This window comes from Phascolarctos cinereus, unplaced genomic scaffold (genome assembly GCF_003287225.1).
Source record: "Phascolarctos cinereus isolate Bilbo 61053 unplaced genomic scaffold, phaCin_HiC Scaffold_5;HRSCAF=322, whole genome shotgun sequence".
Lineage (NCBI taxonomy): Eukaryota > Metazoa > Chordata > Mammalia > Diprotodontia > Phascolarctidae > Phascolarctos > Phascolarctos cinereus.
This window is the reverse complement of record NW_027555958.1, coordinates 320125197-320150720: the sequence shown is the minus strand read 5'-3', so window position 1 is coordinate 320150720 and position 25524 is coordinate 320125197. Positions and strand designations below refer to the sequence as shown.

The 25524-nt window shown below is 43.3% G+C and overlaps 2 protein-coding genes across 4 annotated transcripts in view; one reads left to right on the top strand and one right to left on the bottom strand.

Moving 5' to 3' along the window:
* ACACA (acetyl-CoA carboxylase alpha) overlaps positions 1–22279 on the top strand; it is a 253708-nt gene extending 231429 nt beyond the window's left edge. For all 3 annotated transcript variants that reach the window (XM_020991778.2, XM_078156110.1, XM_020991777.2), the window contains 4 exons: positions 7801–7955; positions 9022–9192; positions 17125–17261; positions 17818–22279. In XM_020991778.2, the coding sequence (XP_020847437.1) occupies positions 7801–7955; positions 9022–9192; positions 17125–17261; positions 17818–17941 (587 nt within the window). In that variant the 3' untranslated portion in view covers positions 17942–22279. The remainder of the gene's footprint in view (positions 1–7800; positions 7956–9021; positions 9193–17124; positions 17262–17817) is intronic.
* AATF (apoptosis antagonizing transcription factor) overlaps positions 16177–25524 on the bottom strand; it is a 123450-nt gene continuing 114102 nt past the window's right edge. The window contains exon 12 of the mRNA XM_020991783.2: positions 16177–16862. Coding sequence (XP_020847442.1) covers positions 16850–16862 — 13 coding nt within the window. The 3' untranslated portion in view covers positions 16177–16849. The remainder of the gene's footprint in view (positions 16863–25524) is intronic.

Sequence of the window (25524 nt, the reverse complement as noted above, 5' to 3'; positions counted from 1 at the left end):
ACTTACCATTCAGCTGATTATTGGGCCCAATATAACTTCAACAAGAATTATTTTCCAGGGGCAGCTAAGTGGTAAAGTGGATAGAGCACCAGCTCTGAATTCAGGAGGACCCAACCCTAGGCAAGTCACTTAACCCTATTGCCTAGCCAAAAAAAAAAAGAAAGAAAGAAAAAAAAAATTATTTTCCTTTAGGAGTTTGAAGTTAATTTCAATAGGAAAATTCAGTTATCATGAAAAAGGGGGAAAAAAAGCTATAGATGGATATTAGCTTATGTGCCTTATCTCTTCATTGTCAGAAGGCGATTTCATAAACATAGCCTATGTATTATTATGGCACGTTCCTAGAAGCTGTCTAGCTTTCTGTGTATTGGCTTTATTGATGTTAACCAATCAGATTTTACACACACACACACACACACACACACACACACACACACACACACACACACACGCACGTCCTGATTGGCTGAATTCAGAAAACATTCCCTAAGGGGAATGAATAATAATTTACTTTGGAAATCCAACTTTGTATGCCCTTTAGAATTTTAATTTAAAAGCAAGAACTCCTTTTGGCATTAGTTTCAGGAGGAAGGCTGTGGAAAACTGCTAGTTTGTGGAATTTTGACTGTAGCAGGGAATGTGTGAAATGGCATATACTAACTTCTTTTGGAAGTAAAAAGAATTACTTAATCAGAGACTGAACTGAGCCAAAATGTTGGTGCTTTTCATTACTGAGATTATTTTTGTCCCCTACTGTCAGACAGGGTATTTGTGTAGGACCAGGGTTGCCATCCCAGTCGGCTTGGAGAAGCTGGATGTTGTTGGTTACCTTGCCTGGGAAATGAGCCCCAGTCTCTCTGGGGTGCCTGTGTGTCTGTCTTCCAGGAAGGCAGCCTTGAAGTGGTCTGTGTCGCTTTGATTGGCTCTTATGAACGAAGAATCAAAAGCACTGATGAAGCCAGGGTCCCTCCTATCCACTTGCTGTGACTAGAGGCTTTTTCTCTCTGATGGCCCTTTGAGAACATGTGACCTGATGTTCTCTTTTGGGTATTAGTTATCCTCTTGCATTCAGAAGGGAAAGTGACAAATCAGTTAAAAACAACAAAGCGGTAGCAGACATGTGAGAACTGATCATGGTTCCTTGTCTTCCCCTTCCTTCTTTACAAAATTAGAGTTCATTGGGATTGGAAAACTGTGTATTGGAATCTTGCTCTGTGCTTAATGAATGATTGTTGATCGATTGCCAAGATCTATTGTTCACTCACCTCTGTAGTGGCCCCTTTCCCAGGCAGCTGGGTTCTCTTTCACAAGCCTCCTTGGATACTGCCCACATGGGCTGTGCCCCAGAAACATCCAGCACCGACAAGGGCTGGGCACTGTGCCTTGGCCTTTGGCTGAGGCTTGAGTGTCTCATAACGGTCACCAGTACTGTCCTTTGGTCCCTACCCTGATGGAGCTATCATTCTCTGAAATACCCTTAAACCCCTTTTAACTATTAGTCTGTCAAACCTATTGTCAGGGATGAGGACTATCACATATTTTGACATCAGTAAATTCAAGTCCGTTCCCTTCCTCACCAAAAAAACAAGTAAACAAACAAAAAATCAACCAAAAAAACCCAAACACCAAACAAAACCAATTACGTATCATGATCAAATTGGGGCTTATACAGGGAACAGAACAGAGCTCACTTTGTAGTCTTGGGGATCCCTAAAGAAAGAGAACTTCTTATTTTCTAGAGTTGTTTTACTAGCAGACATGACTGAAATATCTGAGGGGTTTTAGTTTGTGTTATTGTTATTATTATTTTTTTGGCCATCTACTTTGCAAGACAGCAAGCATTTTGAGGTAATCTTTGAGCAGGGTCAGGCTCAAGGGAACAAATTGATTTGGATGGGGAAAAAATTTGAAAATTATTGTACCGTCCATTAGGAAGTTGTGGACAGTGAGGAAATTCCCTAGCTCCTCTTCTTTCCTCTTCCCATTACTGCTGCCACTGTCAGGACACAAGTCCTGGAGGCATTTAATCCCTGATGTCCAGAGCTCCCTTCCTGGCCATATACCTTGATTCTACTTCTCCCCTCTTTTCCTGTTCTGGAACCATAATCTAATCAGCATTGCAATTTAAAAGGGCATATTAGTCTCCTCCCCTCAGGCTCCATTCTCCATAATGTTCTAAACCACAGTACCCCACTCTGACCACCACTCCACCATTTGTATTGTCCCCCTCTATTTCAAGGGTTCCCAACCCTTTTTTGTTCTTCTTACCCCTTGGCTTTCAGAAAATCTTTCTTTAACTCTTATTAAATATGAAAGGAAATAAATCATGCATACACACATTAATTAATTAAGAAAGGAGCTTAAGAAAAAAGAGCTTGATTTCAATAGGATGATATATTTACCAGATAGTCTCCTTTCCATGGCTTTCCATGCTTCTTGTGTCTCCTAAATGTACTCAAACCTCAGATTGAGATTCCCCTCACTCATTAGAATGTAAGCTCTTTGAAGGCAGGAACTATCTTTGTTTTTGTTTTTATATTATCCCTAATCCTTAGCACAGTGAACATAGTAAGAGCTCAATAAACACTTTTCCATTCATTTAGCTGTGCATGCTGATGCCCATGTCCAAGGATCACCACCTTTTTTTGCCCCTGGTTTTAATAGCATGTTCCCCACATGACAGTGTGGTAGGCAGCGCTAGCACTGGGCTTTGATGCAGGCAAGGGTAGGAAAGGAGACAGGGTCTTCGTTGGATAAAGTGGGACATCATAGGGTCTTGTCTCCACCCTTGTCTGTTAGTAGCAGCTTAGATACTATATCATCCCTTGATTCAGAAGTTCAGTGCAATCTGAGTAGAAGCAGTAGGTAATGTTTTCTGGGGGAAAGGGTATTTTAGTCCAGTTCTTTGTAAAAGCATCAGGGCATGCATGCCTCACTCCCAAGAACTGGTGGTCCATGGTTCTTCAGTACCATACTCTCCATCATCTCTTTAGCTCTCTCTGTGCCTTTTGGAGGTTGTCATCACAGGACACTGCCAGACCCCCCACCTTCTACTCACTGAGATGCTGGTGCCTTACTTAGGGGGAGCCATAGCTAGTGAGGGCTTTTATCAGGGCCCAGACTAGTTAATCCAAAGTCATTTCAAAAAGAAAAGAGCACTAATCTCCCAGCTACCAGGAAAGGCCTTGCATGAGAAGTGGTGCTGGAACTCATCCTTGAGGTAGGAAGCCCCAGAGGAGTCTCCAAAGTGTAGGGAACAGGTTGTATTCCTGTCATGGAGGGTGGCCTGGGCAAAGGCATGCTGAGATCACGGAATAGGGAAGAACCCACTTGGACTGGAATGAGATTTGGAACAACGCGGGCCAGACTGGTGAGGACAAGGCAAGTGCTTCATTTGAGAGCTCTGGAAATGTGAGAAGAGGCGCATATGCTTTGTGGTTTTATTCCCTTGTGTGCAGGCTTTTGTGTTTTTGTTAGAAACAACTATACAGATGAGCAGTGGAGAACCAGAACCTGCTGGCCTGGGTCAACATTTTACTTAGAACCTTTGGGTTAAAAATTTCTTGAAAGGATTCCCAGATACCCTGTGAAAAAATTAACATGCAAAATACATTTATGCTTATTCAGGTGTGCCCCACTTTGAAGAAAAGCAGATATAGGAAAATTTGAATTTATAAAACACATACATTGGGAGAGATTATTCCCATTATGTAAGAATTATTTCCTTTACCAGAGGATTCACAGGAGGATTCCTTTAAGTAGCTCTCTTAGGGCATTTAAAAATATTTCATTTATGCAAAGTTGTTCAAGAACACAGAAATTGTACAAAATTAGGGCCACTCTTTGTATGTCTAGAAACAGGTTCTTTTCTATCTTCCCCTCCACTATATTGAAATCCTTTAAAATAAAGAATTATACTAAAATCTTCACAAAGTATGAACTTCAGTACTTGTTGTACCTTACTTTCAAAACTTAGAAATTAATTTATTCCTCATTTGAGATGGGAGTTTAAAATTAGGCTTGGGTGTACTCATGCAATCTGTCAAAATCAGAATCTTTTACAAAATGCTTCTTTGACAGCAGTAAGTACTGTATTCCTATGTAGACTAGAGCCCCCAGCCCAGGGAGGCAGCATGATTTCTGTAAGGTCACACAGCAACTGGATGGCCTTTGAGGGCCCTGTGTCCTGGTGCTCCATGCCGTGGTGAATTGAGTGACTGTGGAGTGTTAACACTTCTTTTCAGTTTGACGCTGATTCAGATCTGCTCCTCTGGGGAGAGACTCCTGTTCCAGGAGTCAAACATTAACCTCATCCAGGAGGATGTAATGAGGATGAAACAGTAGATGATAGTAGATGGATAAGTGGAACTCTGCCACAGCCTCCTAATCCAGGGGTGCCTCGAGAGCTGCTGGGGTATGAACATCTGCTCAACTTCTGTTCTGTGTTCCACTCTTTGCATTTACTTTTAAATTGAAGGACTAAGTTTGTATGGGTGGGAGAATGTAGGGAGATGGGGGGGGAATAATGTGGGTTTTTTTTCATTTTCTCTTTACGCCTCCCTCTTTTTACCATTCTCATCAATCTTTGGGAGCAGGATTCTAAAAGAGACTTTTCTCTCCATTGAGTGTTCTTTTGACCCTGCCAGCTTTACCACCCCCAATGCACACACAAAACTTGCTTTCCTAAAAACCCTGAGGCTCCTAGATCTGGCTGGAAAAGAAAGAAAACCATTCCAAGATATTTAATTGTGCAGGGGGCTTACAGGATTGATCGAGAGCTTAGCTTTTTACAATAGCCCAGTGAATAAGAAATGCTTCTGACAAACGATCAATGATAGGATAATCACTCTTTATCCCCCTCCTCATTCTTACCTTCTTTCTTTCAGGAGAACAGGGTTCAGAAGTCAAAAATCTTTATAGACGTTGCTTTTAAATTAAGCAGAAAATGGACATTGACATATTTGTTAATCTCCCCTAAATCATTACGGGGCTGGCTGCTTTACTGGTACAAGGAGAGAGTAGAATACAGTATGGAATACAGGAGTATCCTGATTTAAGAGCAACCTTTTATTTTTTGGAAAGTAAAATTTATTATTTTTTAAATCTCTTTTTCTTTAAAAAAAAAAAACCACACACATACACAATCAAATCTTTGTTTTTGTTACTTGTGCTTTTTGGAGATTTCTTTTGTTCTGGCCTTCTTTCACTTTGGTAGTTTGATTGAGATAGGCCATAAAGCCCTGGTTGGTCAGAGGCATTTGATTGAGGGGGATGTATAATCTCACTAGGGAATACATTCCCTTTGGTCTTCTGGCCTGATGAAATTATGAAATCTGAACTTTTTTCATCTTTGTTTTGTAAAACCATAATGATGTTCTGGCAAAACCTACTTAAATGAGGAGCCAATCATCTCTGAAAAGCCTTAATCTCTGCTCACAGAGCAGCTTGACTAATCTGCCAATGGAAGCCCTTTGGATTCTTCCTATGTGGGTGGGGTCCACATCTTGCCCCTTTTCTGGTGAAAAGGCCAGACTCCCTCAAAATCCCACCTGTGCCACAGCCTTCCATCTCTACAGCAGGGCCTTGGACAGCAATCTCCTTGGAAAGTGCTGTCACTTAAGGAAAAGGGCATAGAGTTAGGTGTGCCCTCACAAAGAAGACAGTATAAGTGGTTATGGGCTCCTTGTGTGGTTATCAGGTGAAGACAACAACAAGGAAGACACTCCTTCAGAAGACCTGTGCCATCTTCTTTCCCCATCCCCAACCACGTAGGAGCAGAAGCAGAGTTCTTCAAGGCCTACCTAACAAATGGGACCTGGCCCATGAGTTGGAGATTCCACGGGAGCTTTTGTCTCAACATCAGATGCAGCCTTGGAAATCGGCCTCTTCATTGGGTTGCGTGGCATGGCTGTTTTCAGTTTCATGTTTTTGTTTTGTAAAATCAAAGTGAAACTATTTTCAGGACTCATTCTGTATGAGTACAGGTAGTATAGGAGAAATCTTGGCTTCTCGTTCTTCGTTTGCCCTCAGAATATAAATAGTCAGGCAATGGCAGCTATTTCAAGAGGATTTTAAATTAGAAAGTCACATCTCAGAGATTTGGCAGGACAGTTGTCTCAAATTTCCCCTAAGTGGGCTGAGTTCAGATCTGCCAAAGTGAGTAGATTTCTCTACTTCTTGAAAGCTGCTACAGGATTTAGCTCAATCCAACCCATTTGCCTATGCTCAGGCTGGGGCTGACAGCAGAAGACCATTAATTGCCCTCACACAGAGCAAGAAAGAATTGTTAGTCCTGGGCTTTCTTCACCATAGTTTAAAAAGTCATTGATTTTAAGGGGAAAAAAAGTCAACTTTGGGAAACAAAAACCCCACAGAAAAATGGAACCATGTCCTATAGATCCATCTCTGTTCTGCTACCATTTGTTTATTCATCAAACTGGCTTGCTTAGCAGCCCAAGGCTGTTCATGGAGTATGATTCATAGTAGCATAAACAACAAGGACTTTCTTCAGACAGGCATGCTTGAAAGAGACTTTTCTCTCACGCATCCCATCACCTGGGGGCATGTATTTATTTGTCAGCTTCGGTGACAAAGTACCTCGGGTCTTCTCTGACGCTGGGAGCTGTCACCTATGGCTCCTTCAGCCGAACTCAACCTTCCACACTAGGCAAGTGGCTAAATTTTCAGTATTGATTGTAGGCCCCATTCTGAGATTAATTAAGATGAAAAGCACAAACCTCTACTAGGATGGCATTGATTTCTGAAGAGGCTTTCCTCCTTATAGGAGATTCCAACCCCCACCCCCCACCCCCATCCCATACTGTTGCATCATAGAACCTTGTGCTTGCAGAGCTCAGGTCCCTGGAAGAGTTGTTAGGCTGTCAGGTGTGGGTAGAGTCTGTTTTTTTCTTTCTTGGCCCAGTAGCAAGAGTGACTTTATCATTCTGATCAAGAGTTGACCTAGTGAATAGTAGCTAATACACAGAATTGCCACCAGATACGCTTATCTTGCTTTCATTTTATTGGGTTGTGTTAATTTAAGTCACAAGTTTTCAAATGGGAGATTAGTGCCTATAATATGATAATGTACCTGCAAATTTAAGAGTTGTTCAGAGCAGAATAAAATTTGGTGGCTGTTTGGGGCAGGCATTGAGAGAATTGGCTTCAGCTAAAAAAAAAACAGGCCACTTCCTCATTCTTCAGCAATATGTGACTGCTACTCTCATGGACAACAGAACCAGTCTAGTCTCATGAGTTTAGGAAGTGCAGGTCTTTGTATTGTATCTCTTTTGCACCCCTAGTATCGTAAGCTCCTTGAGGGCACACTTACTCGTTTTTATCTTTCTCTGCTCAGCGATTAGCACAGTGACTGAGCATAAATGCTTGTTGATGGATGGTAGTATGGGCAAGCTTACGATGGGGGCATATCTCAACCAAGGACCAGTTGTAGACCCAACCTAGGGTAGCCAAGAGAGCTGCCCCACAAAGCTGTTGCCTGAGCAGACATTGTAGTACAAGAAGGAATTCTGATTTTAAATGATTTCTGGAGGACAAGAATAAGTAGTTTCAAATATTATGATACAGAGGTGATGACCTTTGCTGCTGTGTCTCCTTTAGAAGACCCAAGGGGCTATAAGGTTTCAGCTGCCTGACTTAAAGAATATACTACCTTTGGCACTCTAAAAAGAAATATAAATTCTGCCAAACAAATCTCAGGGAAAGGAGGCGAGGGTGACTTTGATTTAATGCAGAGATTCCTCATCATCATGGAGTGTGATGGGCAGGTTTCTCTAATTGCAGGCACCCCAGAGCTAAGCCCAGCTGAGCGGAAGGAGTTGGAGAGCAAACTGAAGGAACGGGAAGAATTCCTCATTCCCATTTACCACCAGGTAGCTGTGCAGTTTGCTGACTTGCATGACACACCGGGCGGGATGCAGGAAAAGGGTGTCATTAATGTAAGTATGATGGCTGCCTTTCTCCTAACTTATCAGAAACCCATGGATGTGGGTGTCACCTAGGTGGCCCACACGCTCACTACAGAACAGCAAGATAGAACTGGAAGAGTGCACTGTCTGCTGAGAGACCTGTCAGGTTGTGTGGGTTATATAGATCTCAGGGTCTTTGGTGTGGTTCCCCCCTTCTACATTGAGCATACTTATAAAGCACTTTATACTTTATGAATTAGCTCCCTATTTTAAAAAGGTGGGAAATTGAGTCATTTCTGCCAACGTCAGAACTAAGAAATGATCATGTTGATGATATTATTAATAGCTAGTCTTTACATAGTTTTCAAGAGAGCTTTGCAAATATTATCTCATTTGATCCTCCTATCAATCCTGTTGAGGTAGATGCTATTATTATCTCTATTTTGCAGATAAGGAAACAGGCAAACAGGTTAAATGACCTACCAAGGATCACACAGCCAGGAAGTATCTGAGGCTGGATTTGAAGCCCAGGTCTTCCTGACTCTGGACCCAGCACTTTTTCCACTGTGCTACCTTGCTGCCTCAGCCCCTCGTGCTGTAGGGTGCCTCAGGGCTTGGAGCTTTAGGAGAGCAGCCACTAATTCAAATCTAATCTGCATGCAAGGCAGTTTAGCCATGTCTACTCAAAACCAATTACTCACTATTTGTTTCTCTGGCTGTACAGGCTCTTAGCTGGAATGTCTCTGCCATATGTCGGTCAAGTGTTTGCTTGGCTCATTGGTGTGCACAGGGCTACATTTTTCACTCTGTCCTGGGATGAGATAGGAATGGACTGAGGTTTTACATTGATGACACAAAGTTGGCTGGCAGGGATATGGTGATGGGGGTGTCTTGGGCTTCTAGTAAGCTATCAGCCTGCTTCCTCTCTCAGCAATGGTAAGAGATTCTTGCTTTTCCTTCCCTGAATGTTTATTGGAAGACACAGAGTTCACCACCAGCCTCATGTCTTGAGTGTGCTGCCTTGCCTATGACAGAGTAACTGAGAAACAAGACCAGCTCAGGTGCTGGAATGACTTCTCTCTCTCCCTTCACACAGGACGTTCTAGACTGGAAAACATCCCGCACCTTCTTCTACTGGCGCCTGAGGCGGCTGCTCTTGGAGGACTTAGTGAAGAAGAAGATCCACGCAGCCAATCCGGAGCTGACAGACGGCCAGATCCAGGCCATGCTTAGGCGCTGGTTTGTGGAGGTGGAGGGAACAGTGAAGGTGAGAAGCTGCCCCAGTCCCAGACACGAGGAAGGAGAAGAGGGAGCAGTCTTGGAGTCTGCCCTTGAACTCTGCCCTCTCCTTCCACTTGAGGGCAGTGGGAGCCTGTCTTCTGTGGCCTCCCCAGGTTTTTCTACAGCTACTGGTACAGGGAAGCCAGGGCCTTCTAGAGCAGTACCAAAGCCTGCAGACCTCTTCTCGGGAGATGTTTGATGCCTGCATTCATAACTGAAGAAAATGCTAAATTTCAGTTAGAGGTTAGGGGAGAATAAAGAAGGAACTTTTTCCATCAGGTTTCCAGACACCCTGAAATCTATCTCCTGGGCGTCCGTGGTCCTCAGGTTAAGAAGGTTAGAACCCCTGTTCTGGAGGAAATGATGTGGTCTCAAAACCTCCCTCACTTTATATTTTTAGGTTGGAACGTGTTACAAATCTTATCTCTTCTTAGGGAGTATGTGAACTGGGTGTCCATTTGTTGAGACCCCAAAGAAAACATACTTTGTTAAGAGAATATCTTATTACAAGCAGGTATCTTTTATTATGAATAACTTTATGCTGACTGGCTTAGCTCCCAAGGAGTTCTAAACTCGAGACAGGACTAGGAGATAAGGTACTACTAGCTCTTGTCCTTTGCTCTGATCCCTTTCCTTTTCTTGGGAAAGTTGAGTTGAGATAGCTATATATATATTTAGATACATATAGATATAACATATATACATAACACATACATACATACAACAGATGGTGCCTCTGGACGTATCCCGTTCCATAAAACTGGGACTTCTGCCTAGATTCTTCTGGTGGTGGTGGGTGTGGATGTGTGTGTAATAGCTAATATTTATATTGCACTTCTGTTTGCAAAGCATTTTCCACATGTTACACCTTTTTTCATGGCTAGAGTGACACTGTCCATCATTAGAGTGATGCTGTCCATCATTAGAGTGTCTGGTCTGCTAACACATTTTCAAGATGAAACACTGAGATGTTACATCTGGACAGGAGGGGTAGTTTAGAGCTTCTGCTTTAATAATTAATTAAGGGCACTAGTTAGTTTTAAAATAATTAAGCTGCAATTATGGAAAAGCCACTGTGTATAAATATTCCCAGTGTGATGATGGGGAAGCTTGCCATTGTGTGATTCCCAGTTCAGGTTGTGGTCACTCGGCATCATAATTGAATACAACAATTGTTTCATGTCTGCTAGCAGCTTCTAGTGCAAGTTGGCATTGAAAGCCAGGCAAGTGTAAAATCGAGGTTGTTCTCGAGTTAAGAGTGGCCAGCTAGGTAAATGGAGTGTGTGCTTGTTGCCAGGAAAGGTCTCCCTTGCCTTCCCACCGCATTAGTCACTAATGGAAGAGCATGGCTTCACTAGGCACTAGAAGTGAGCATGATGGGAGCAGAGGGGTGCTTCAGATGCTCCCTAGAGCTCTCTCCTCTGGAGGGTTGACGATCTCAAGAAAGAGGTGGTTTTCATCTCTCTTAGCGATGATGAAGAAGCCCCCCAGCTTGTGAGTACACAGCTTTAGAGTTCAAGGACATGGAAGCCAGTGTAGCCAATGCAAGAAGGCCCCTTGGGAGAGGAGATGAGGGAAATGAAGATTTCCCTCTGTTTGTTCACCTCCACCATCCCTTATTCTCATCTATATCTACGAGATGCTGAAATAGTCTAAAGTTCCCACTCTGGTCGGTTTGAGCCAGAACTTAAATTGAAGTTTACCCAAAGGGAAGAGAAAAGGTCCTAGGAGACAGGCAGGGGATAGACAGTCAGAAACAGGACCAAGGAAGGACAAATGACTGAGTAGGGTCAGGGCTAGTGATCGGAACCACCTTCTACATCCTACCACCTCAGAAGAAATTAAATGCTGAGAGTGCACTTTGATGCGGGGAAGGAAATCTTCAGTGTCCTTTTGAGGATGCTTTAACATGGTTTCTACTTCCTCAGGAGGAATATGAGAAAGTGGCAAATAATTCTAAATCCCACGTGCTTAGGAATGGCTTTTGGATAATTTTTCCTAAACCTTATATGATTCAAGTTTGTCTTGTGTTTTTCTTCAGTGGTTGGAAAAATCTCTTGGCACAGCAGGCAGCAGGTGAGCAGCAGGTGCCCAGAGCAGGGTGGGGACAGGCTAGCATCTCAGGGGCCTGCATGGTTGGCTCTTCCTAGACTCCCCCCCCCCCTCCACCCCCCAGCCTTTGTGTAGTGAGACAATTTGAAAATGCAGTGATACTCAAATGGAAGTTTAACTTTTTAGTTTTCCTTGGAGAAGTCTGTTGCCATCAGGTAGGGGATTATATCCTAGTGCTGGAAAGGTCACATTTATTATTGTTAGCTGCTCTCTTTCCTTATTACTTGCAGTGAGATGCTGCCATTCCTAATTATTGCAAACCTGTTTTAGAAATGGATAATAACACACCCATTATGTCCTTTGCTTTCCAGCAGTAGAATAGCTGGTGGTACTTATTCCCATTTCACAGAAAGACCATTTGCCCAAAGACACATGATGACAGCTGGATCTAGGACTAGCTTTTCTTTCTACTACATGGCCCCACATTAGAGTTATGAAAAAAGTGAATCAAGACATCCTGGACTAAGACCATATAATTCCTTTTTGCCCAGAAGACTGCCCAGTTACCTTATGCCAGCTCTCATCTGGAAAGCAAAAGGAATCAAATGGTTCTTGGGGCAGGTAGGGAAGGCTTGGACTATTGTGTTATTGTCCTTAGAAACTGGGGTGGGGGTGAAGATTAGGGGAAATGAAGGAAGGAGAGATGAACTAGAAAGCTGCAGCTCCCTGTATGGAGTAGTAAGAACCATATCAGCTAAGTTGACAAGGAAAGAGAGCCTTGTCAGTCTCACTCCCACATCTCTCTTCTCCTGGCTTTCACAAAACCTTTGCTTCACTATTTGCAGAGAAACTAGTTGTATAATTTGGGGCAAATCATTTCCCCTTCCAAACATCAATTTCATTATCTGTAAAATGTAAGGAAGGGGAAGGCCCCTTCTGTGATTCTAAATTTCACTCATTGGAGAGGAAGGGCCAGGTGCCCCCATGTGTTAGAGTTATTGGCACAGTTGTACTTACCATTTAATGTCCTGGACTTGGGCATTGACTTAGCCAGGAGAGCTTATCCTCTATCCTATTTAAGTAATACTTGGAATGAAACTTTCCAAATAGTTCATTTAGATTTAATAAGATATCCTAATGACTAAAACAATTAGTGAGGTCGAATAGTGTTCTAAAAGATACTTATCTGTTACTGCACAAGGAGATAGCTACAGATAACCGTCTGTTCAACATTTGTAGCACCTATGGGATTATTTTTAGTAATTCATTGGTATTTCATTAGTATTTAAAGTGGTCAGTTTTTTAAAAAAGATTATTTTTAATATGAAACAAAGTCAATCTCTGTTCCAAGACCCTGTGTTATGGGGCCTGACCACTGCCATGCTGCCAGTGACCTAGTGTTTATTCCTTCTGTCATGATATTCACTTGCCTTTAAATTGGTATTGAGAATAGTCTTTATGTGTCAGACCTGGAAGAGGCCTTAGATGCAATCTAGTCCAGCAGCTTTTATTTTATAGAGGAGGAAACTGAGACTCGAGGTGAAATGTCACCTACAGACACATGTTGATAGACTTGAAACTAAACTCTAGGTGTTCTGCCTCCCCTGCAAGTGGGATCACAACTGGGGTACTAGTAACCTAGGGCCAAAGCAACTAGCTCATTCAATAGGGAAACAGTTTAATCTGATATCTGTTGTCACAGACCAAAAAATAAAAGGTTTCTGCCAGATGTTTGCAGTTTGGGGCTGTGCTTGACCCTACTTTTGAGTGGATTTTCAGTTTTCCTTCTCCATGATACTGGGAAACTGATGTTCATCACAAACCCCGTTCATATCTTTCCTCAATCAGAGGGGTGCGTGAGGTCACTTTTTGGTCATTGTTTGAAATGAAATTTATTAAGACTGTTATTATGTCTTGGACGTTGGCCAGGAATTGAAGTCAGATTTTGTCAGCTTGGCGGTGAAGATCCAACCAACCATATCCAGTGATTGCCTCCTGTTTAAAACATGTCGCTGATGTCTTATAAAAGGGATACCCTTAGAGGAACAGCTCGAGGTATACCACAGTCCTGTTTCTGAGTTTGGTTTTGGTCTTTTTGTTTTTGTTTTGTTTTTTTAAAAGAAAAATGTCCAAGTTAAACACAACACTCTGGGGTTGTAAAAAGGGAAGAAAGAACTGTTTTCTCTAGAGGGCAGCAAGCTTTCCAAGGTAGTGCCTGAGCATCTTTACAAGCAGGCATCTTGTTAGCTAATACATTACACCAATCAAGAAGAGTTATCTTAAGCCACAATTAATCTGTTCCCTGGCATATGTTGATAGGAAAGCATCATGCTGTTACTTAATTAAAAGCAAACGGATTAAAAATGATTAATAAGAGTATTAAATATTCTTCTAGACTAAAAGCTTTGGGATTCTTGGGTAAACCTAGCTCTTTTCAGGTCTGAAACCCAAGAAGCATTTACTGATTTTTTTTTTCCTCCCATGAAATCTTCATAAGCATTTGGCTTTGTATGCAGGGGGCATGCACTGGAATCCCAGACCAGTGGGGGGAAAAAAAAGTCTGAAATACTGATGATGGAAATGTGAAAGTTTAAGTGACAGTATGTAGGTAGGATATCAGGAAACCAGAAGTTGTATTTATAAAGCATGAGACAGCTTGGGAAGAATTGTTATATTAGCTTAAGAAAAAGTTGTGTGGAAAAGACTGATCAAACAACAGTTGTTTATTAGGGCCTCTTGGGTGCATTTCTGGTAGGTGTTAAGGAAGAGATAAAATTTCAGCAGGACAGTCCCAGCCCTCAGGGAGTTTACAGTCCAGTAGGAACACACCAACATGTGTATGAGTGTGTGTGTGTGTGTGTGTATAGAGTATTTTATACACAGAAAATGTCATTAGAGAGCTAGAAAATAAGGTGTCCTCTAAGGTTCCAGAAGGGAGCTCATTACTGGCCAGGAGGATCAGAGAAAACTCTATGAGGGAAGTGGTCTTTGTTGTCTTTAGAGAATGGGAAATTGAGGAAGGTGATCATTCTCGGTATAGGGATACGAGTCAAGTAGCTTTTCAAGGGCTGGAGAAAGAAGCCTGCACTTCTTGAGAGTGGAGATGGCTTCACCTTTGTGTTTGAATACCCAGCACAGTGCTAGGCATATAGCAGGTACTTAGTAAATGTTTGTTGCCTGATTGAGAATAATCATGTAAGGAATACCTGGAAAGGTAGGTTGGCATCAGTGTGTGGAGGGCCTTGAGTGACAGGCAGAGAAGTTTGAATTTTACTTTGGAGGTAACAGCAAACCGTGGAAGTGATGTGACTCAATCTGTGCTTGAGGAAGAGCCCCCTAGAGGCAGTTAGGTGGAGGGAGAGAGCACCAAGCCTGAGGTCAGGAGCCCAGGACTCATCTCATCTCATCTGCGGAGTGGGGAGAATCCTTAGCCTTCCTTCCTCACTAGGGTGGTGTGAGGTCCCAGTGAGAGAGCACGTCTTCACATACACACTCTGGAAACCTTGAAACGCTTCGACTGCTAGCATGCCGAAACAGTTCATGCACTAGAGCCTGAGTTTCCTCATCTGCAAAATGAGGATGGTGCTACCTATGCTATTGTTGCCTCAAGGGTTTTCATGAAGATTGAATGAGTTGGGGCAGCTAGGTGGCGCAGTGGATAGAGCACCGGCCCTGAAGTCAGGAGGACCTGAGTTCAAATCTGGCCTCAGACCAAACACTTGACCTGCACTAGCTGTGTGACCCTGCGCAAGTCACTTAACCCCAATTGCCTAATTAAAAAAAAGAAAAAAGATTGAATGAATTCATGTCAGTAAAACATTCTCTAACCATAAAGACACAGGAGTTACATGAGGAAAATGTAAGCGGTAATGCTACAACTATTGTAATGTTGGAAGGGGAGAGGAGCCAAATAGCTTGTATTTAGATCCTGTCCAGAAAACATTAAAGGGAGCATCAAGAAATGTACAAATTTTTGACTGTAAGAGTCAGGAAGGCCTAGGTTTGGTTGTGCCTCTGACACAGACTGATGGTGTGTTGGAGGCACTTAACCTCTCAGTGCTCTATAAAAGGAGAAGCTGCAGAAAAGGTGTTAACCTGCATTGGTAGAGGAAGATTCCTCATCCCAGAATTCCCTATGTCAGTGAAATCACAGGTCCAGTACTTGTCATTATCCCTATAATTAAAAAAAAAAATCAAGTACTTTCACACTTCTTATCTGTTAGTTCTCATACTATTCCTGGAAGGTAAGACTGCTGCTTTTAGCCCAGTTTTTCAAAACTGGTTTAAGTGACAACTAGAATCATAAGGTCATCAGCAGGACTGGTCTCTCTCCATGATGACTACACTGCCATAAGGTTCAGGGAGTTTAGACAATCTGTTAAAAAAAAAAGTTTCCTTAATGATCTTGTTTTTTGATTGGAAGAAACTGACGCGAGTTAAAATGACAGCACTGATTTTAGGGTGTCCCATGCTGTACGTAAAATGTTGGCTTAGGGACCTGCAGAGCACCTACTATTTTAGATGGAATGTTTTAGAAATTTGGAAGAGTTCTGAGGCGTAATTTAAACACAAACACACATACCATGCTCTTGCTCAGCCATCGGAGATGGGAGTGAGGGCTAGATAAGGGACTGTTTAAGAATAAAACAATAAATGGCCAGCAAAGAAATACTCTAGACCTCACAGTTTCTAGCACCTTTTCTCTGTGGCTCGTGGCAGTGACGTTGATATTGGCCATAGAGTAAAATTCATAGCCTGGTGTTCAGTGAGTTAATGTAAGCAGGAATCTCACAGCCAAATCTCTAGTCTCAAAGCCACTGAGATTCACTAAATGCACCCACCTATTGAATTATAGTGCTTAGCTCATTGTCATTCTGACTTTGACTTCGTTAGTGATAACCGAGAAGGATAGCGCACCTTTAAATGACAAGCTTTGTGTTTAATTACCCAAACAAAATGACATAAATATGAATGAGCCCTAATGGTGGTACTTGGTTTTCCGGAAACCATTAACAAAATGATTCCTAAATGGTTTGTAAAGAAAATGAGAGGAGAAGAGAGCAACGAGAAGGCTAATAGGCTTCTAACACACTCCTGAATTATTATGTAGTCAACTACCTAGCAAATATCCAGCTAAATGATCTTGCAAAGAAAAAAGAGTGAAGTGGCTTGTTGTGATATTCATGGCTGTAGGTGCCTTGACCTCTTTTGACACTCCCATCGATACTAAAATGAGGGTCAGATGTCCAACCGGGTGGTGGGCTCCACACTACAGGCCGGACTCACACGATGGGGGCAGGAACACGAGCTCTCTGAGTGGGATGCAAAGAGGAACTGGTACCAGCAAGGTCAGGACCTGCAGCTACGAGGCTCTTCAGTTAGAACTGGGATGTGGGTGGGCAGCTGCTGATTCGTCAGGAAGTGCAGATGAGATCTCAGAGAAAAGCCCCATGGTTTTTGGTTTTGTTTCTTCTTTTTCCTCCACATTTTTCTCTCGACAGAGAGTAAGTACATTGTGAATCACCGCCGTAGTGAGCATGTAGGCATGGGTGATCTCGGTGGGCAGCTCCAGTCAGAGCTTTGAACGTGCATCATTTGTGTTTACTAAAAGAAATAAAGGGGGAGTGAGTAAATCATCTTTTGACTTGAGCTAATTGTTTATTACCTCCTGCATCTGTGAAGGGAATCTCCTAGATCTTTGGTGTAATATTTTATATCCACTCGTAGGTAATTGGTAATTAAGCTTCAGGAATGGTAGCAGGGGGAACAGGCACATTGTGACAGTACCATCAGTCAGCATGAGTTCAGCAAGGCCCCCGTGCCTGGCCTAGAACCTGCTTCCTGACAACCAGCCATTTGTCTGCAGGCTTATGTCTGGGACAACAACAAGGACCTGGTGGAGTGGCTGGAGAAGCAGCTGACAGAGGAAGATGGTTTTCGTTCGGTGGTTGATGAAAACATCAAGTACATTTCAAGAGATTACATCCTCAAGCAGATCCGCAGGTGAGGCCAGCAGGGAGGGAGCTCCCCTGAAGGAGAAAATGGACAAAGCTTCTTCCCCAGTTGGTATAAAAAGTTTGCTAACCCTGATTGATGAGTTGTTAAAGATGCACAGCAACACAATCAGACAGAAGGGGGTGGGGTGGGGAGAAGGGATAGGAGCTTTGTCATTCCCTTAAATAGTAAAATAAAGGTCAGAGTACACATGCATAGATTTGAATTATAGCTGTGTCTTTTTCACCAGTTCACAAGAGTACTACAGGCCTTCCTACGTTTTATCATCCTGTAACTAAACCAAAGTCTTGTTCTCCATGCAACTGTCCTTGCTTCACACTTACTAGAAACAGCTCAAAGTTAGTCCTCCAAATTCACTTTTGGGTTGGGAGGGAATCAGCTGCTCCATCCACTAGGACAGCTGTTGTACAAACTTGTGAGAGTTGGAGTCTTATTAAAAAAAAAAGTCTTTCTTGAAACTGTTATGAAGTTTATGAATATCATGTTGTTACAAAGAAGCCCTGTCCTCCACCTCTCACCACTCTCGTCCTTCCTTCTTCTTTAGCTTGGTGCAGGCCAACCCTGAGGTTGCCATGGATTCTATCATCCACATAACCCAACACATCTCACCAACTCAGCGGGCGGAAGTGGTTCGGATTCTCTCCACAATGGACTCTCCTTCAGCGTAGGAAGAGCTCCTGCCCTGCCCTGCCCCTGTCTCTATAAAGTGAAAAGGGCCAGAGCTGCCTTTTGTGACTCAACTGTGACCACTGCCCTGAAAGCACAGAACAGATGCAGCACTGGAGTGAATGGGGCTTTTTTTCTCCCCTTGGACTTTGTCTGGTTATGTGGGACATGCTGGGAAAAACCCAAGAGAGATTACTACCTACAATGTTTATTTAACAGAGATGAGAAGGCCTCCCTCTTTTGCCGCATGGGGAATGAGAAGACAATGAAGGGCACGGATCATGCCATGAGGTCTTACTAAAATGAAGACAAGGTTTTTATTCCCTAACTGACCCATACCAGTCCTCCCCCATTCCTCATTGGCAGAGTTCTAGGCAGTCAGAAGACCAACCTCCTACTCCCAACCCCACCCCCCAGCCTTATGAGCCTGTGCCCTCAGTTCAGTAGTGGAGGGCTGGGAAGGGCGTGAGGCCAATGGTGCAAGCAGCAAGCTTTGGGAAAAGAAGAAAGCCCTCTCCCAGGGGATCCCAGCCCATTTGTCCCCCAGGCCCTGGGATTAGAGGGAGTGTCATCCCTAGTTAAAGGGCACCAAGACACTTGTTTAACAAGTAATCAGTGGAGTTTGAAAATTAAGCGAGTTCTTGGGTGAGTTATGGGCAGTAGTGATCAAGAAAATGGAACAGTGGTTATCCTTAAAGTAGAGGGTCTGAACTAGATCTTTTCAGAACAAATGGGTGGAAGACCGGCTAAGCCAAGATCCTGGCTCATCTTATTGCTCTGTCCTGTCTTGCCTTTGGGAAGAACAGTGCCAGCATCGTGTGGAGGCTCTGGGCTTCTGCCAAGGGACTATGTGGGCTGCTTACTAGTATAGCCAGAGGGTAAACCTGTAGTGCCATTTATTGGATTTAACTTGCCTGCCCTTTACTGTCTCTCAACACAAATTCTAGTTGCTTAAGCCATAGAGAAGGGGCTAATTCTGGCCATTTCAGGGTACGGGAGGTCTTTACTATTAAGCCTGGAGCTTTGATAGTTGCAAGTTAATTTTCTGGTGTATTTCCAATGCAGTTGTAATTAGCTTTTCTAGTAGCAGGCATTTGCCACCATTTCCTTCAGTCCTGAGTCCTAGTACCTGGCTTGTCTTTTCTTGTATCTCTCTGCCATCAGGATCGGAAGGAAGTGACTGACCAGCAAGTGCTTTCCACCCCTCTAGTGCCCTGCTTATTAACGTGACTGCCCCCTTAGCTGTGCCCCGGTCACCGGGGATGACCGTGATTCTCAAGTGCTGGCAAAGCTGTCCAATGAAACTGGGACCCACATGACCTTAATTAGTAGCATTTACAGCTCAGTTATGGTGCTGCTGTCTTCTGTGGCCTCCTCAGCCAGCTGTAGGGGCATACTGAGGGGTGGAGAAAAAGATATTTATTATCCACAAGTAGCTAATTTAAGAAAAGAACTTAACTCTCTATCCTTATGTGCTCCATTAGCACTATTCAGCCAATCTTAACCTAGCCCAGAATGTGTTGGGAGCCTGGAAGCAGGGCAGCAGCTGCTTTTTTCTTGAGAGTTAATTGCACCTGGCATTGTTTACAAACAAGAGAAGCCCTAAGACATCTTTTGCCATGCAGTTTTTATAGAAAGCTGCAGTTTTGAGCCTTAACTCTATAGCTGACAGACAGAAAAAGCTCTGGCCCTCCCTGGAAATGCAGCCTGCAGACAGTCAAGTTCGCCCCTCATTCTGAATCATAGGCTCACTCTTTAATGCCTAAATGAATCAAATAGAGTGAAGTATGTTAATGTATCTATTACCTGGGCTATAAAGGAAAGGTTACCAGTCTGGGAGACGAGAAGTCCAGCATGACCAAGACAGGGAGAACTAAAGGCAAGAAGCCCCTGAGTCATCAGACGTGGCCTGCCAAGAGCTGCTTTCAGCTTTTGGGTTTTGACCAGATAAGAGAGAGATACAATTACCACTACATTTGTCTGCAGTAACTATACTTCCCTGCACCTGCAGGCAGTGTTAAATGCTACAGCAGTCTTCAGCAACTCTCTTGGACAACAGCATCGTCTCAGTGATTGTGCAAGTTACTTCTGTGACCACCCTGCTAGCAAACAGACCCATTTTTTTTTGTAGGCCCCCAATTACTGCCCCGTTTCAAGGAGAAAGAAGGGCCTTGTTCAAAGTGAGTGAACTAATGCCTGCTTCCTTGAGCTCCTCTCTCTGGGCAGTATCTTTCCATAGGGACCATAGCCAAGAAGTGTCTCAACTTGTGGCGAGTCAGATATTTTTACTGTGCTACACAGATACAAGCTTACTGAGGCAAGAGGAGTAGAAAGGATGTATTGACCAGGTTTTGCTTGAACTGAGGTTGTTATGTTATCATTTCACTCTGTTCACAAATCAACATTTACTTGTCTCAACTAATAATCCAGTGGATGAAGACCCTGAGGTGAACCAGGGGCTTCAGGCAAATGCCCCTTCTGCACCCCTCCCCCATGGTGATGAAATAAACCTCCCCATTTCTAGCTTAATCACAACTTGTATTTTATCCCAATCCCATCCTCAAGTCTTCACTTTTCTCAATTCCATTTTCAGCTGGTGAGAGGGTGTGCTGGGTTGGGAGGGATATCAGTGAGAGTTAGCATTGGGAGTTCTGTTGAGGCGCCACACCTCTTTTAAGCCCTCAGCTGCCCTCTCATTCACATAAGGATACCACAAACCTGTTTTGCTTTGGGGTTTTTTTTTTTTGGCTAGGCAATGGGGTGACTTGCCCAGGGTCACATAGCTAGTAAGTGTTATGTGTCTGAAGCCAGATTTGAACTCCGGTCCTCCTGAATTCAGGGCCGATGCTCTACCTACTGCACCACCTAGCTGCCCCACAAACCTGTATTAAGCACCTATCTGGTACAGGGGGTTACAGTGATTAGTAAGACACAGAATGAAAAAATTAAACCTGATTTTTTTTAAGTGTCCTTGTCCAGCTGGAGATCTTAATATCTAGATCAAATCACTACACACAGGCTTCCCTCACTCCTAACTTGATAGGGACCATCTTTTTCAGTCCAGATTCAACTTGTAGTGAGTTGAATAAAGAAATCAATTTCCCAGAAAAGGCAGGTGCCACTTAGATAGAATCTTTTCTCTCCAAGGTATGATTTGACTGTCCTTGCCCTGGGGAGGATGAGGTAGCATCGAAAGAGGTCAGTTCAGTATGGCAGCTAGACTAGACAACAGATAGATGGAATGTTAATTTCATCATGCCTCCTTAATTATCACATTTACCAAGAATTTGAATATACAATCCCATGTGTGTATTTAAAAAAAACCTACTTGAAAAACATTCAACCCCAAAAGTTCATTGTCTTTCTTGAGAAGTCTAATTTCCAAGACTGTAGTGAATTCAGAATGTGTTCTTCTAATACAGTCAATCTAATTAACACTGGGACCAAGTGGCAGATATTAGAGATTTTACTGAGAGGTTTCTTACTCATTTAGCCAACTTGCACACTTGCCTTTTAGCCATGCAGGAATTTTAAACTGTGCCCTTGGATACCAGAAGCTGTTTTTCAAATTCTGCCTGCCAGCCAGTGTCATAGAAAAAAAGCACTGGAAATTGGGAGACCTGAGTTCCACCACACCAATAACCGACCACACATGTACCACTCCGCCTCAGGTTTTCGCCCACTGAAAAATGGAACCTGATCCAGTCTGTTTCTGTTCTTTCTCATGTAATACTGCAAGGACAAACAAGGAGAGCTCCTTGGGAGAAAGCTGCATTTCGAATAGAGTAACCAAAGTCAAAGCAGTGGCTGATACTGATCTTAATCCTAGTTATTGTCTCTACTTGCCACTTTCAAGATCTGAGGCAAAACCAAGGATGGCTTGTTGGCCTGGGCACCAAAATCACTCTTCTAAAAATGAAATAAAAGTCATGTGAAAAAGCAGTCTAATTTGCCCTAAGCTGGAAACTGCTGATGAATGGAGGGGAAGGGCAGGCAGGGCAGGGCAGGGATGAGTAGGCTGAAGAAGAAATTTATGCCCTTTAAGCTTGCATCTGCTGCTCAGTTCAGAGAGAACGAGAGACCTCCTGGTCTGGGACCCTCCCTCACTACTCGGCCAAAGCAGGATTTGTTGCCTTCCTTGTTCCCTTCACAGAGAAGGAAGGAAGGAAAGGAAGAAGGAAGGCTTACATAACGTTGAATCTGTTTGGGAAGAGACCATGCACAATTACTGTTATTGCCTTTTCCTTTTGGGAAGCTGCCTGGCATGTCCATATTCTCTGCTGCTGCAGAGTCTCACTTACCTCACAAGTTTCTTTTAATAAAAGACAATTTAAAACCCACAGTCAGCTACTGTCTTCATGGCCTCAAGTGGCATTGCTTTGTTTGGGGGGGAGCGTCAAGTGAAAGAGCAAATAGTCCTACTATCTCAATTGTTCAAAAAGAAAAAAGTCCTGTTCCTTCCACACTTAAAATAATGATGGTGGATGAGAATTACTTTTCTGTAGTCATCTTCATTGACAACATAGTAGAGTAACTAAAGCTCCACTGAGTAAGGATACCACAAAGAAAGAGACAAAGAAAAAGATAATCCTTGCCTCCTAATACCATATAAAGTGCAAGACATATAAGGCCAGGGATATAGAGAAGTTCAGAAGCAAAAAAGAACCTTGTGCTTCAGAGAAGTAGTCTGATTTCAGTAGGCAGAGTAGAGAAGGGCCTTCATTGTAGGGGCCGAGATGTAAGGGTGTTAACGTAGACCAGTTTGGCTGAAGTCCTTGCAGGGGAATGCTGAGACACAAAGTTGGGAATCCAGGTGCCTGCTACAGACAGGTGTTGGAGATAGAAATGCAAAGAATGAAGAGATCCCCACTCTTGGGGAGATGACATTCTATTGAGGAAGACAAGGACCTATGCATGTATACAGAGAATAAATGAAGTAGGACAGTTGGGGAGGGAGGGCACCAACAGGAAACAGTAACACTTAAGTGATGCTGGAACTGCATCTGGAAGGCAGAGCAGGACTCTGAGGTGGAGGTGAGGAGGGAGGGCCTTACAGGCATGGGGGATGGGAGGTGTAGAGTTGTGTGTGAGGAAAAGAGCGAAGACCGGTCTGGATCGTTGAGTGCTTGGAGGGGAAGTCACATACAATAAAGCAGGAAGGAGATTGGGGCCGAGTTGTGAGGAGCTTCAAAAGCTAAATGGAAGAGTTAAGTTTATCCTAAAGGCAATTTGTGGAGAGCTTTCAATGCCAGGCTATAGAATCTGGGCATTCTGTAGGCATTGAAACCCAAGAGATACTGAGTTTCTGGGCTGGTGAGTGAGATATACAGAACAATACTAAGGAAACAACACTGGTGAAGAGAGCGCTAGACTAGGAGTTGAGACACTTGCATTTTAGTCTCCGCCATATGTAAGTAGTCAAATCGCAGTCTCACTGAGCCTAAGCATTCTCATCCACAAAGTGGACCAGAAGAATGTTGAGACAAAGCTTAAATAATTCCCAGGTCACTAAAGCACTTACATTGGGAATATAAAAGTAGAAATTATGAAATTAAGCAAGACTTAGGAGTTAAATTCCCTGGATCCTCTCTCCTCCAGATACCTTAAAGACATTAAGGCAAAGCTACGTGTGTGGTGGCAACAATCTCAGGAGTTTGGGGTGTTTCCCCAGTCTTTTGTTGGTATTGTATGAAGGGGTCCTACACTTCTCTCCAAACAGATGGACACATGGGAAACCGTGGAGTCTTTCTACTTGTCATTTAGATACAGGAACCAAAGGAATCATCCCCGTCTAGGGGAAATTCTCCATCTTTTGGGATTGTATTGCACTACAATGGAGGAATGAAGCTTCCTTCTCCTCACCGATTAAACATTCATTAAATAGGAGCTAAAGATACAAGGTTAAAGATACAAATCTCTGCCATAAGGACTTGCCATCCTACTACTGGGTTATATGCATGGGCACTTGGGATTAAAATATATCTGATCATTTGAAAATGCTTTTTAAATCAATCACAGCAAGGACTTAGTAAGCACTTACTATGTGCCAGGCATTGTGCTGAGGGCTAGGTTTACAAAGCAAGTCCAAACGTGGTCTTTGTCGTCAAGGAAAGACAACATCATAAATCAACATAGAAGATAGAGAGCAGAGGGAAGAGAGCCTTAGAGAGGAAGACACTAGCAGCTGGGGAGACCAGGAACATTCTGGAAAAGGTGGCACTTGGTTTTAATGAAGGAGTTCTGAGTGGGGTAAGAAGGGAGAGCATTCTGGGCGTGGGGCACAATTAATGCAAAGGCATTAAGTGTCATGTGAAGAACAGCAGGTATGCTCTTGAAAATCTGCCTTTCTTCTAAATTCTTAAGATACAGAGTGGTTACCTCACCCAGTATGTCTACACCAGCAACCTGTTCTTCCTTATTAGAGTCACCAAATGGTTTTCTGTTCCATTTTGGGCAGCAAGAAAATTCCAGCAGCAGCAGGTGTCTGGAGAAGTGAAGCCAGCATCACATCTCGGTCCTGCCTTTATGCCAGGCTTGTGACATGTTTCCCATGTTACTCCTTTATTTCCTTTGTTTAGCTGGTCTGTAGCATGTTCCAATGATAGGACTGTTTGGTCCGTTAAGATCATCAAGAGAGAACGTATCTAGAAAGAAGAGAACCAGACAAAAAGCCACAGGGGAGGGTGGAATGGGGACAGAGGTCTTCCACTGATAATCAGGAAGAATCAGGACAACTCAAAGATCCCAAAAGAAAAGTCAGAACTAAGAGGGTCACACAGGAAGGCCAGGGAGGATGAGATGACTGGTGATTCTGGAAGGATCCATTTCAGTGGGATGACAGGGATGGAAGCCACAGCAAATCACAGGACCTCTGAGATCAAAGGGACCTCCAGAGGTAAACAAGTTTAACCAGTACCTGAACTGTGAAATTCATCTCCAACACTGTTTCGGACAGCTAGTAATGCAACCTCCACTTCCTCCAGTGATTGGGAAGACAATACCTGCCGAAGCAACCTATTTTTTGTTGTATTGTTTTAGGGCAGGAAAGATCTAAGCAAGTTTGCTGATGAAGGAGATGGAGCCAGTTTCTAGACTGAAGATGAGAGACTAGGGGCAAATGAAGCAGGAGAGGAGCCCAAAGGGATGGGATCAAAGGTATAGGTGGAGAGGTTAGACCCAGCAAAGAGACTGGGGAGGAGAAAGAGATGCGCAAAGGTTTTGAGGTACAGACAAGGAGACATGAGGGAAAGCTAATGAAGGATGAGCTCAGTAAAATGAGACAGCTAACGAGAAAGAGGTGATGGGGGCTTGAGGGGAAAGAAGGATATCTGGAATAGGCACTGTGGTAAGCTTTAAGTAGAGTCAGAGATAAATACAACCTAATTTAGAGATTTCGGTGGGCAAACTCACCATGGTTCTGTGATTTCCTTTGGTAGAGTTTATTGACCTGAAGTAGGAACAGAGAAGGCAGGAAGTAAAAGCAAAAAAGATAAGAAAATCCAGGGAAGAAGGTGGTGGTAGTGAAGTGGTTGACCAAGGGAGGACAGAATGGGTGACGAACTGATAAGAGATGGACTGAGAACCC